The 13,935-nt window shown below is 40.6% G+C and overlaps 1 protein-coding gene across 1 annotated transcript; it reads right to left on the bottom strand.

Moving 5' to 3' along the window:
• Window positions 1-7,576: 7,576 nt before the first annotated feature.
• On the bottom strand, window positions 7,577-8,113 carry PPP1R2C (PPP1R2C family member C). The gene has a single exon (XM_041002998.1). It carries the CDS (start codon window positions 8,111-8,113, stop codon window positions 7,577-7,579), a length of 537 nt encoding a protein of 178 aa, XP_040858932.1.
• Window positions 8,114-13,935: the final 5,822 nt, after the last annotated feature.

The following is a 13,935-nucleotide window of genomic DNA, read 5'->3' as shown; positions in this document are numbered from 1 at the left end:
TTAGAGGAGACTCCTAGGAGCAGCAACAGAAACAGGAAAGGGGAGAAAGGGAAAGAAATCTGGGCAGAGAAGAGACATCAAGCTGGAATGAAGTTTCAGCCATAGGCTTTAGCAAATGTCACACAGAGCTCTGAAGATACTATGGGTTTTCACATTAGACCTAAAGGGGCAGGTCCTTTAAGGTTCCTACACCAATCAGTCACTGGATTTGGAATAATCCAGCAAGTATTTCCAATCAGTTGAGACATCGCTGAGGAAGGGGAGCCTGATGTAGAGGGCCATGTCCTGAAGCAGCTGTGATCCTAAATATGAGTCTGGGTGATGGATCACCTGTTTCCCGCAAAGGTTAAATATGGTGCAAATTGTAGTTCCAATACAAAGCCCAGTCTGTGATTACAAGAATGTGCTGACTTGTCATGCATCGTATCTTCTGAGGGTAGCTGCATTTGCCTTTGTTCAATCCCAACGTTCCAAGCAAGGGCCCACTGCCTATGACTGATGCCTCAAAGAAAATTGTAATACAGAGGCAACAAGAATATTAAATAGACTCCATGTGGTCTTGGTATTTGTCTTGTACCTGACATTGAACTGAACTCTCCCCATGAAGTGTTTACACCAGCCCCAGGACATAGCTAGTTCTACTCTCCCCAAAGGAGGGTGCTGAGCAGATTGAGGTAGTGAGGGGACCACAAGTGTCTCCTTTTCCATCAGAGAAAATAAGGATTTCAGGGCTGCTTTGTTGTGCCAGATGTGCTATCCAACTTTTGTATAACCTTCTTTGTTTTTAAATACACAAGTGCTACCAGAGGACCAAGGTACAAGCTGGAATAGACAATGTATCAGCCAGACAGAGTACTGACTACTCTGAGTTCAAACTTCCTAAAAAAGGACATATTTTCCCAGTTCTTCTGAGCTATAAATATGCAAGGTCTTCAGAATGTTCAAGAATAATACATACTAGCAAAACTATGGATTTAAAAAGTTTTCATATCAAAATAAACTTTTGTTTTAGTTCCATTTCCATGAATTCTTGATGTACTCTTGAGTAAGAACTGTCTCAGTATCAACTGGAAAATATATTTTCATTTATTTTCCATCTCTGTTCCTCATATTTAAAAAGAGAGTTTGCATGGCAATATACAACCATAGCCTCTCCATGGCTTTATAAACAACTGGGTAATAATTTAGTCTCTGCTGCTTATGAAACATAGCATTATCTGTAAGGTGTGTTAGTTGGACTAAAGGGTCTTTTAAAGCCCCCTCTAGATCTAAAAAATACACATATTGTGATAGAAGTCAACAGTAATTAATAAATGGAGTTCAGAAGAAAAAAAAATAAGAGTCAGAAAACCTGTAAATACAGTGTCATGTGTTATAAATAACTGAAGGTGGTTCTTAACAGAGGTTTAGATTCAGGACACAGAATTAATTCCTCTCTTTCATAAACTTGACTGTGTCCTAGAAGTTTCAATGCATTTTTAAATTAAAATGTAGATTGACTTTATATCTAAAGCCTGTTTAGTGTCCTCCCATTTCATGTCCTATTTTTCAGACTTAGTGATGATAAAAGTACCAAGGACATCCTCAAAGAGAAGGTTACTTGAAGCAGCTGCCACTCAAACCTTACCCCTTGGGACTGCCAGCTTTTCTCTTTGTCTTCCCCTGTGTGCCTCATAGCTTATGGTGCAGAAGCTTGAGGAATCTCAGGGAATGAAGTGTGTTTGAATAAGTAAGTCACAGGTAGGTTCTACAATCGGATTGGGCAGAAGAATGAAATGTGTGCACATAATCTCTCAGTTCCATTCTGCAACATCTGTGGAATGTAAGCCACTACTCTGGGACATGAGAGAAAAGTGGGCATAACTGTTAACTCCAAGAGGTCCTCAGGGCGGACAAGAGAAACACATTCAGAAATGTATAGTACTATTACAGAAAGATCAACAGTTTAACAGATGCAGAAAAATTATGTGCAGATAACAATAGCTACCAGTTACTGAATACTTATTAAAAGCAAGGTATTTAATATCTTCTTATTTAATCACCCCCTAAACCACAAATGGACAGTATTGTTATTCTCATTCAAGCATAGGAAATTGATTTGAAGAGATAAAGTGCATTGCCTCAAGTGACCCAATTAATACACTGCATGATACAGATTTAAACTCAGATTTTTTGACTACCAAAAGTTTACTATCAATTATCAAACTCTTCTGCCTCCCCAAAGACAAGCAGCCACTCTTCTGAATTATTCTGTCAAGAAAACTGAGGGAAATTTCTTGAGAAGCTGTGCGCAGTCCTGATATTCATTGTCATGCATCTTAACAAAACAGCACAGAGAGAGAGAGAGAGAGAGAGAAAGGGGGCAGTGAAAGTTGTCCCACAGAGAGTTGATCTCAGCTAACTAAAATAGAACTGCCTAGAAGTGGCTCTCAAAGTTGGATGACCAGAAAAATCTTTGGGAAAGGTTATTAAAGTATGGTCTGCTGGCCCAGACCTAGCAGTTCCTAGCTTTCAAGTCTGGAGTTTGAATCTGTTTCTGAGTGACTGATACTCATGCAGCTTGTCTTGTGATTACACTGTGCATGGACCTGCTGTAGAGCAGAGTCTAATTTTGCTGTGAATGCAAGGTAAGCAGTATAGCACTTGTACATTTGCAATCACTGGCTTCCTATAAACATGCTATGTGCTTGTGCTGCTGTCTACCTTTGTTCTCCCCATGCTGTTCTACTCCAAACCCTAGCTTTTCCATGAGCCCAATCATATCACTCCTGCATAAAACTGTTGGTCCGGAGTAATGAGTCTTATGGCATAGTGGATTAAACTGTTACCCATGATGCCAGAATCCCATAAGAGTACCAGTTCATGTCTTCGCTGCTCCACTTCTAATTCAACTCCCTCCTAAAGCTCCTGGGAAAGCAGATGATGACTCATTTGCCACTCATGAGGGAGACCCATATGAAGCTCCTGGCAGGTGATGAAGCCTTCAGGAAGAGAGGCCTAGTGGAAGGTCCTCAGATCATTGAGGCCGTATCTTCAGACAAAACTTCTTATGTAACTTATTGAGTCCTCCTAGGAGGACTGTCACAAAAAACTTGAGATTGGGTCCTGTGATGAGCATAATAAAAGCCTAGTGGCTGGAGTCCTCACCTTGTATGCACTGGAATCCAATATGGGTGCCGGTTTGTGTTCCAGGGATATGATTCCCATCCAGTTCCTTGACTGTGGCCTGGAAGGGCAGTCAGAGATGGCCTAAGGCCTTGGGTCCCTGCACTCATGTGGGAGACTCACAAGAAGCTCCTGGCTCTGGCTTCAGATCAGCCCAGCTCTGGCTGTTGCAGCCACCTGGGGAGTGGGTCACTGAGCAGAGGATCTTCCTCTCTCACTCCTCTCTATATATCTGGCTTTGCAATAAAAATAAATAAATCTTAAAAAAAAAAAAACCTTTGTATATAGCCATCCCCTTAAAACGTGAAATGCCTGGAATATTAAAATGGTGTGTCACTTATATGTGAATTGTGTGAAACATTGGTTAATGAAATGTAATTGTGTGTAACTTACAGTAAGGAGCAGTAGCAAGAGGCATGTCTGGACTTGTTTGTGAACAAGGACTAGCTTGTTAAGGTGTGTAAGACAAGATAATGTTCAGCTCCGCCTCACTAATCTGTTAGGGGGAGATAGAAGCTGAAGAAGAGAGGAAGCCCCAGTGAGTATAAAAAGGGGCTCAGCTGAGCAGGCAAATTGCTCTCAACCAGCTGCTTGAGGAATGAGCCCCTGTATCAGGTGCTTGAAGCTCCAGCCCGAGAGAGATCCCGGCACTGCTCTATCTCCACCCTTGCCTAGGAGATAACCTCCTCCCCTTCCTCCATCTTTAGTATTCTCTCCAGGGACCATAAAGAAAGTAAGTGTGATGGCCACAGAACATGCCCTCTGACCCGAGACTAAGACATTTACAGGACTTTAGGGTAGGGGGATAAGAGCCTCAATACAGAACTTGAATTTGTAAATTAGCTTGTGAGTCAGGTGACAAAGTAAAGTTTGAATTAGTGTGTTACTGCACAAGAATAAAGCATTGAAAGGTAGATTGTGCAAGTCTCTTAATCTTGCTCAATTCTATTCTCTACTTCCTGGATCACCAGGGCCTCATTCTTCCACATGTAATCCACTATCTGCCATGGAGCCTTCACCAGAGCCTGCATCAAGTTTTTTGGACTCAGTCCCACAACTGTTGAGTTAGATAAATCTCTCTTTTCTTCCTAAGTAGCTGACCTGGCTGTTTCTTTGTAGGAATGAAACGCTGACTAGTTACAGGCTCCCTTTACTTTTGTGTAGTCTGTGGATCCTTCCCCAGTCCCTCTGGCCTTTTTAAAGCAACTGCATCATCCCATACAGGATTCTGCAAAGTCCTAAAAGAGTCCCATTTCCTCTTATCTATATCCAGAATGCAAACTTCCCTGAGGGTGCCTCTCTTCACTCAGATTTAATTTCTCCTCTAGATGTTATACTCAAAATCAACTGCACAGGTAGGCATTGAGCCTTCAGTTACCTGCAAAGCACTCTTACATATGACACAGGTGACTTGGTGACACAGTGCTGAAAAAAACGTGTAATTATAATTAATAATTAATAATTTATAATTGACTGTGTGCTCTCATGTGCCACTCCGAACCTGGCAGGAATTAACTATGACATTTGCTCTTTCTTGGGCAAAGGACTGATGGTGTACTTTCTCTGAATCTGAACCACCACAGGACAAACTCACTGTTAAAAGTAACAACAAAAAGTGACAACATGCCATTAAGAGCCTAAAAGAAATTGGGTCTGTTTTACAATTTGTTCACCTGGTCATTACAAGCCACAAAGCAACTGTTTTGCTTCCATGACAAAGAACAGAAGGGGTTTTTTTTTTTTTGTTGTTTCTTTTTTTTTTTAACAGTCCACTTTGCCAAAGGACAACCCTCCCTCCATCACATTTTGATCCATCCTGATTTAATTTAAACTTTGAAGATAGGGTCTGACCTTATCAGTGGCTGAACTGTTGTCTCATGAAAATGTAGTCTGAAACTTATTAATACGGTAGCCTGTATATTATAACTTAGAAGCTATGGGTTATCACTGAGGCTTGCAATTGCTATGGAAACCAGGTTCATATGCACCTTTCAAAGAGTCTGATTTAAAACCAGGAGAGGGGAGAGATGAAGAAAAAAGAAGTCTCCCTGAAAGACTAAGCTATTTAGTACCCAGCATGCATAGGCAGGTTCAGTGATGCAAAAATGGTCTGCCCACGCAATGACAAAAAACAATTCCTTATGTTTTTTAGGAGCTAATAATGTATAACCTTGTGTTAGGAACTGTGTTTATACTGATGGGGAAGAACGCCTAAGGCAGCTTTCTCCCTTGCCCACATGTAGACACACAAACACAGACACCAACAATTTTCAGTTTTCTCCAGTCTTTTCACAACCTGCATTCTTAAATCCTCCAACGGCGTCCACATGTGCAGCTTTGGCTGTTAAATCCCAGCCTTTGTGGGCACTGACTGAGTGTACAATCCCTTCTCCCTCGCTTAAATGTATGTTGAATGTTGCATTCCATCACTCATAGACTGAATTTTTCTATTGTAAAATGGTAGTCCCAATATGATCAAATTTCTTAATTTACAACTAATTCCCAGTTTTATTCTCCCAACATTTGGGTTTTGGAGGTTCCATCTTCAAGTCCTTCCTTGCACACATTTCTGCTTTGTAACCAAAGTATAGTACTGTGTTAGTACTGGTGTGAACAGTACCCCATGGAAAAGCATTTTCCAAGTTGATATCCTGTGCTTCTAGTGTAGTACCATGTGTCACTCCTTGCAATGTCCTCATTTGTTTATCTCCCCGCTTGGATCTTGTCTCTGATTTTCTCATCTATTCTGCATCCTACTCTTCCCCTAACTCCAGCGAAGTGTGAATTTCATGTCTTCTTAGCAGCAATAGTTCAATAAGGCTGGGCTTTTTCTTCCTTGACCTTCAGGCAGAAGGAAGAGAACAGATCTCTTCTGAAAACTTGTGCTTACCCTGCAGCCATATAGGAACCACGCCTGTGCATTCAGTTGTGTGCCCCAAACCAGAATACTTACCCTTCTTTTGTTCCAGGAATCCTCTACCCCAAGGAAGTCTTCAGAAACCACTCCAGAGCTGTATAGGACTCCTTCTCTATACTTGAAACCCAAGGGGGGCAGAATGTGTTTCATTCATCTCACAATACAGGAAACTACTCTTATCATGTGGTTATTCTTGGTAATTGTATAGTCACTTGTTAGAAGTGCAATGAGCAAATGTGGCATTTGCATCCACATCTCTCTCCAAAGTAATATTCCCATGCATTCTTGAAGTGATAAAATTACGGAAACGGAGAACAGGTGTGGCCATAAAGGGTATCATGAGGGATCCTTGTGCTGATGCAGTGTTTTCAATATTAATTGCAGTAAATCAATACCTTGGATGTTGCATGGTACAGTTACACAACAGTTACACAACAGTCATCATTGGGGAAATTGCATAAAGGTGGGTTAGAATCTGGTAGTTCTCATAACTGAATCTGAATTGACAATTAGCCCAATGAACTTTATTTATTTTTTTATTTACATTGCATTATGTGACACAGTTTTATTTAAGTGAAGCAAACACACAAAGTTTGCATGATCCTATCATGAAACAAAACCTTTCAGTTGTTGTCTAAAAGCTAATTTATCAGTGGAATCCTACATTTCACATCTGTAGCACTTCTGCTACTCAATGTTTACTCCATATGTTGACCCAGATGTTGAAAATAGAAATATGTCTGCTGCAACCAGTTCCAGAATGTCTGAGAGGAGGAAGCATTCCTAACATCTGGACAAACAGTAACATTTCATTAAGGTTAAGAGTTTGGAAGTGTGCAGGAAGGATGCAGAAAACAATGGGTGGAAATTAAGACAGGCATGAGAAGGGACCACTGAGCTTAGTACATCAGCATTTTTAAAGCATACTGATACCAAAGCTATACAGAATGTACAGAATCCAAAACACCACTATAATTTTCACCCGGTAACTCTTGCATTTATTCTCAAACCCAAGATAAGTACTTTTCTGCTTGCATATTTACCAACCTAGATAACCTATTGTACCAATGCATTTTAATTTTTTTAACAAAACCGTTTCTGTAAAAGCTGGCACACCTGGAAGAGAATAACAATTACCTCCCCCTTTAAACCTTTATTGCATTATTGAGCTACAAGAACACACACATATTCAGCGATAGTTTTAATGGTAAGATGTGTATTGGTTTCAAATAAACACAAGAACAAAACTAAGCAGACATTTGGCACTTATTTATTGTCCAAACACTGCTATTTACTTTCTGCAGCACAACTTAAGTGATTAAGTTGTTCCGGACTGCGGTTCCGTTCTAACAAGCAGTTCATTATGGTTGCAGAGTTTCTTAGTGAAGATGGTGAGAATGAAAATGTCTTATATTGGTTACAGTATGATGTTGGTTCTAACTGGAAGAACCTCTACCGGTAAAGAACCGGTAAGAGCTTCCATGATGGTCTTTTTTATTTGTCACGTGGTGGCTCCTCCTTGTCACAGCCATCTTCATCTTCATCCTGTAGTTCTTTTGAGATAAGCTGTCTTGCCAACTTAATGTTCAGTGCCTCATTGTAGTGAAGCTTCCTCTTCATTTCAAACTGCCGTTGTTTTTCCTGGTTTTGAAAGCAGAAGTTGCTGGTATGCGGCTCACATTTCTCTTGCTCTTCCACTTGATAGTTACGATCAAAAGTTTGAGCAGCTGCCAGTTTCTTAGCTAACATGTCCACTGTCACGGCTTCATTTCCTTCTATGTCACAAACTGGATCTTCGTCCTCTGGCACGCTGACATCCGCAGTGCTTGGCTCCTTGATCTTCCGGAAGTCATGGACCTTGTGAGTGGTCACCAAGATGTTATATTCGTCCCACTTTTGAGATTTCTTCCTTTTCACTTCTTGACCAGGCACTTTGGATTCCTGAGTAGAGGCATTCTCCGATGAAGAAGTGGAACTTTTGTTTTTCAAGATCCCTTTGATGGGCTGCCGTGAAGTGCTGGAGCTTGCCATATCTGGCGAGACAAGACAGCTGGGTGGATGAGTACAACCCAGCTATCCTCCTAGTAAAGCTGCAGTGCGGTTGGAACCACAGCTCCGAACAACTAACAGTAGTTTGAGGGTCGTGGTGGCGTCACAAAGGATGCCAAGCCAATCAGCTGTATCTTGCGTCACTTCCGCCTCTTGGCTTAGCGGAAGTGACATGTGTCTCTGAGTCTCCCTCTTTTTTTTTTTTTATTGGACTAAGGTAGGAAGGACCCATTCATTGTACATACAAAGGGGGGCATTACTTTAGGAACTTTCTTTTTTTATTATTTTTTTTTTTTATTGGAAAGGCAGATATACAGAGAGGAGAGACAGAGAGGAAGATCTTCCGTCCAATGATTCACTCCCCAGGTGAGCCGCAACAGCCGATACTATGCCCATCCGAAGCCAGGAGCCTCTTCCGGGTCTCCCACGCGGGTGCAGGGTCCCAAAGCTTTGGGCCGTCCTCGACTGCTTTCCCGGGCCACAGGCAGGGAGCTGGAAGGGAAGCAGGGCTGCTGGGATAGAACCGGCGACCATATGGGATCCCGGGCATGCAAGCCCAGGACCTTAACCGCGCCAGGCCCTTTAGGAACTTTCATACCCCACCCCATCTGCATATGTTAAAACTACGTTTTCTGTTTTTTTTTTTTTTTGTTTGTTTGTTTGTTTTTTTTTACTGTGGGTCACTCAAAAGTTGAAACTCAGTGCTTTGGAAAGAGCTTGGTCAAAAGATGAAGAATGCCACTGTTTTCTCCCTTGCCTATCCACACCCTTCCCCCAACCCCCTATGCACATACTCTGGTCCTGCTAGCCCCTGCTAGCCCCTCCACGGTCTCCATGAAAGACTTCAATAGTCATCCACTTAGATCAGTTAGGAATCTTGGTGTTGTTCCCAGTCCTTTCATATTGCTCACTCTCTAATCCAATCCTCAGATTTTGGCCTCAATATTACCAAAAAAAAAATATTATTTCAAATATCTCACATCCTGGGCTAACCATATCATAGTCTTAGAACCAGGCTACCAGGAGCCCCCTCCACACAGTCTTTTATCCACCCATCTATCCAGAATAATCTTTTATAAACACCTATCAGATTTTATTGCCTATATTCCATGCCTTTTAAGGACTACACACCACCTTTAAACATAAAAATCAAAATATAGAAGAGGCTGAACAGTAACTGCATGGTCTAATCAGTCTGCTTAGGAGTCCATCTAGAAACTTCTGTCCCCCAGATTCTCCCTATCCTCCCTGTCCAAGAGTCATTTTGACGGTTCTTTCTGTAGCTTGGATTATTTGTAAAAATTTGAGCACAATCATTGTTGTCTCATGGGGACCTCAAAGCAAAGAGCCACTCCCATAATATTTTTAAGGCATCTCATTCTCCCTGACAGCACTCAGATTCATAACATATTATTTAGTGTACACTGGATGGTTGCTAAACCCCAAGAGGAAAATTAAGTGACAAAGATTATGTCCTTTGACTAAACTGATCCAGTTTCTCTGAGCTTTGTGCTTACTTATGCCTGACCTTGGGTTTCTCTCACTGTCTTTGTAGAATCCAGTTTGAAGAAGAATGCTATTAAACCATTTTAGTGAAAATCTGCCAACCTTGATATCTGTCCACTCTACATATTTGATCAATTCTTCAAATTGTTGAATCACTCTGGGTAATGTGATTACTATGGCCTGTTTTCATGTCTTACAATGAGTGTTTGATTACTCTGGCCTGCTTTTAGTGAAAATCCTGTTGGGTTGGTTTAGCAAGACCTTTCCCTCAATGCTTATCACTGATGCTTCACATCCTCTAATTTTTCACCCTAGCTACAAGGCAGGAGCTGAGCTGAGCTAAAGCCAGGAGACAGGAGCCTCCTCCGGGTCTCTCATGTGGGTGCAGGGACTCAAGGAGTTGGGCCATCCTCTACTGCTTTCCCAGGTCATACACAGGGAGCTGGTTCAGAAGTGGAGCATCTGGGACACTAACTGGAACTCATATGGTATACCAGCATTGCAGGTGGAAGATTAGCTCACTGACGCCATTCAGCCAGCCACCCACCTCCCTCACTGTCTTTAAAAAGTGCTATGAATATTTTTTGCTTTATCAGTTATGATACAAATGACTCAATAAAATTTAGATTCATCATTGAATCTTGGACATTCTATCCAGGACCCAAAGTATGTACCCTTGAAGCTTTGTCTGCACTCTTGGCTGACTGATGGACAAACTGATGAGCCTAACTACTGAGTTCATGCCTGGGATGGAAGTCCATTGAAGCAAGGTGAAGATATATGGTTGATTCTGAATAATCTAGTCTGAGTTAGAATTGCAACCTTCTTTTGAAAGTTATGTGTCTTAGATTTGTTTTTTGTTGCTATAACTAAGCAGTACAAACTGGATAATTAAGAATAAAGATTTATTTTGCTTATGATTTTGAAAGTTGGAGAATTCAAGCTGTATTTAGTAATAGCTTTCCTGCTGGTAGGAGTTCTCTTAAGAGTCTCCAGGTGAGGCCTGGCATGGTAGCGTAGCAGTTAAAGTCCTTGCCTTTCATGCGCCAGGATCCCATATAAGTGCCGGTTCATGTCCCAGCAGCCCTGTTTCCCATCCAGCTCCCTAAGGCCAGGGAAAGAAGTGAAGGAAAGCACAAAGTCTTGGGACCCTGCACCCACATGAGAGACCTGGAAGAGACTCCTGGCTTTGGATCAGCTCAGCTCCGGCCAATGCAGCCACTTGGGGAGTGAATCATTGGATGGAGGATCTTCCTGTCTCTCCTCCTCTCTGTATATCTGACTTTCCAATGAAAATAAATAAATCTTTTAAAAAAGGGGGGCTGGGGGTTTGGGCCAAGCAAGGTGGCCTGGCAGCTAAAGTCCTCACCTTGAACATGCCAGGATCCCATATGGCCAACAGTTCTAACTTCAGTGATCCTGCTTCCCATCCAGATCCCTGCTTGTGGCCTGGGAAAGCAGTCAAAGAATGTCCAGAGCCCTGGGACCCTGCACCCACGTGGGAGACCTGGAAGAAGCTCCTAACTCCTGGCTTTGGATCGGCTCAACTCCAGCCATTGTGGTCACTTGGGGAGTGAATCATCGGACAGGAGATCCTCCTCGCTGTATATCTGACTTTGCAATAAAAATAAATAAATCTTTTTTAAAAAAAGAGCTTCAAGATAGCACTGGATGTAACACAACACAGAACATTCTAGTTCCAGTTTTCTCCCCTTTCTTTCTTTCTCCATTTTCTTTCTTTCTTCCTTTGTTTCTTTCTTTCTTTCTTTCCTTCCTTTCCTTTCTTTCTCCTTTCACTTCCCTTCCCTTCCCTTCTTTCTTTTCCCTTTCTTTCCTTTCCTTTCTTCCTCCTTTCCCTTCCCTTCCCTTCCCTTCCCTTCCCTTTCTTTTCTTTTCTTTCTTTTTCTTTCTTTTTCTTTCTAAATCACAGCCATACTGGACTTCAGCTTCATCCTATGGTTTGTCTCACTGACCCAGACTTACCTGCTAAACCTTTTCTTTCCAAATACAGGCCGACTTCAAAATAGTCATGGAGGATATAATTAAAGGATAAGTCTAGGACTGACTTTGCAGTGCAGGGGATAAAGCTACCACAGGCAATTTAAGTTCTAGCTGCTCAGTTCAATCTCATTCCCAGTCAATGCACCTGAGATAAAAGGTGGAAAATGGCCCAAGTGCTTGAGCTCATCCAAACACATGGGAGACCCAGATGGAGCTCCAAACACTGGACCTCAGCCTGCCCCAGACCTGGCTGTTGTGGCCATTTAGGGAGTTAAACAGCATATGCAAGATCTCTCTCCATATGTCCCTCTCTCCTTTTATAAATCTTTCGAATTTATACATTAATCCCTAAAATAAACAGTTGATCTTGGTACAAACATTTTTGAAATCCATGTGTAGTTTTTTTGAGAATTCTCATTTTCCATATACTTTTTGGAGAGTGCTCATATCAAAGAATTTTTCTATACTGTTAACACCTTGTAATTGTAATGGGGTTTAAATTTCCACATGAATTTTAGTGGAGACATTCAAACCATATCAGTACTTCTGGGCTGAAGTCGTTTTTTTTTTTTTTTTTCCTTCCTGGCTCTTTGATACATACATATCAGTTATTTGTGACTCTTCTGTGTTGATTCCTGTGTTGTAATTTTTTTCTTGGTTCTTCATAAGGCCTTTTGTCCTGACTGAAACTACTGTATCCATTGAAGCTTCCCAATTGTCTGAGACCCTGCTTTTGAAACTTCTGTTGACTAACATTCTGCCATCTTGATCCACTTCCCTTCTTTCCTTGGTGTGATTTTGCTAATGAGATCATTTGTAAGTTTAGTGCCTCTTTGGGGAATATAAGAGCTCCCCAAATTAGCTCATTTAAAGTTTCTCTTTTCCACCTGTTTCATCTCTTTCTTCCTCTTACCACCTTATATCTTGCCTTCAACTCCTTTGATAAGTTCCCTTTCAGGAACTTTATCTCCTCTACCCTCAGCTTTGCCCTTCCAGAAATTTCTCTATCAACACTGCTTCTTAACTCCCTGTTACTTCAACTTTAGGCCCACAACCTTTACTGGAGGCTCTTAAGGTACTCAGACATCCCTGAAAACAACTCTCTGTGGTGGAAAAGAAAGGGCAAGCTAATTGAAAGGACCTTGAATATTTTATCACTTCAGATGACCTTTGGAGACATGTAGACATGTGCTTGATGCCCCTCAGTGTCTTCTGTAAAATTTAGTCTGCAGCTTTCATAACATTTTGTATCAGAGAAGAAATAAATCTTGGAGGTCTTCTCCACAAAAATTGATAAAACGCTTTAGTCCTTATTGAGCAACAACCCAAACCTGTCCCATTTGTGTCAGAAACTCAATTCGAACAGAAATAAAAGCAGGAAACAATCTAGTGAGCTTTGTATGATAGTACTCTCTGATTTATGACTAACATTTTAGAATGAAAAATATAAAATTTATCTTCATATCGGAATGTTTATACATATATATATGCATATACATTATATATGTGTGTAGGTGTGTGTGTGTGTGTGTGTGTGTGTGATAGTTCCTACCTTGGTTGTTATTATCAAACTATTTTTTTAAAATCCTTTAAAGATTTCCCATTCTAATTTGTTTAGACATGAATGTGTGCTATACAGACTACATATTCCTAAAGCACTTGGAAATATAGGAACTAATGCAAATGCTTTTCCAGAACCCATGATTGACTTAAATATAGTTAGGTTCATAAACACAGTTATTGCTTTGGAGTTATCAGCATTAAGTAAAATAGTAGCATATACTTTTATTCCACCTGGATTTAGCAGCATGCTATCTCTATGAGGAGTTTAAAATTGTAAAATGTATAAATTCAACCTAAGAATAAGTATACAAGCAAAAACACCATCTCATTATTTCTTGAACATACATCACAGCAGTTAAACCACAAAAATATACTTAACTCTTTCTAGGTTTTTGCTATTGTGACGCTTACAAAAAAAAAAAAAATAGCCTTAGAAAAACACTAGCCTGACTTGGTATTATATGCTTGCCTAACGTCAATGTCCAAATTTTTTAGTGTTACTAAATTTTTGCATTATGCTAAAGGAAATCAAGTAAAAGATATTCAGTAAATTTTATTTCTAAGAAACATAAACTACCAAACCACTAATTACTGAACCTAAGTTTATATTTTTTAAGCTTCTTATTGTTAAATGGTATCAGAAAGCTAAAATGTATAGACACCTACTAATAAACATGAAAAAATATACCATGAGGAAATAGCATACACCTATAAGAAATCTGACATGCTACATA

This window comes from Ochotona curzoniae, unplaced genomic scaffold (assembly GCF_017591425.1).
Source record: "Ochotona curzoniae isolate NIBS_2020 unplaced genomic scaffold, NIBS_Ocur_1.0 contig_1274, whole genome shotgun sequence".
NCBI lineage: Eukaryota > Metazoa > Chordata > Mammalia > Lagomorpha > Ochotonidae > Ochotona > Ochotona curzoniae.
This window is presented reverse-complemented; position numbering and strand designations above follow the sequence as displayed.

Coding starts and splice junctions, on each gene's coding strand:
- PPP1R2C (XM_041002998.1), bottom strand. CDS start 8,113: ATGGCAAGCTCCAGCACTTCACGGCAGCCCATCAAAGGGATCTTGAAA.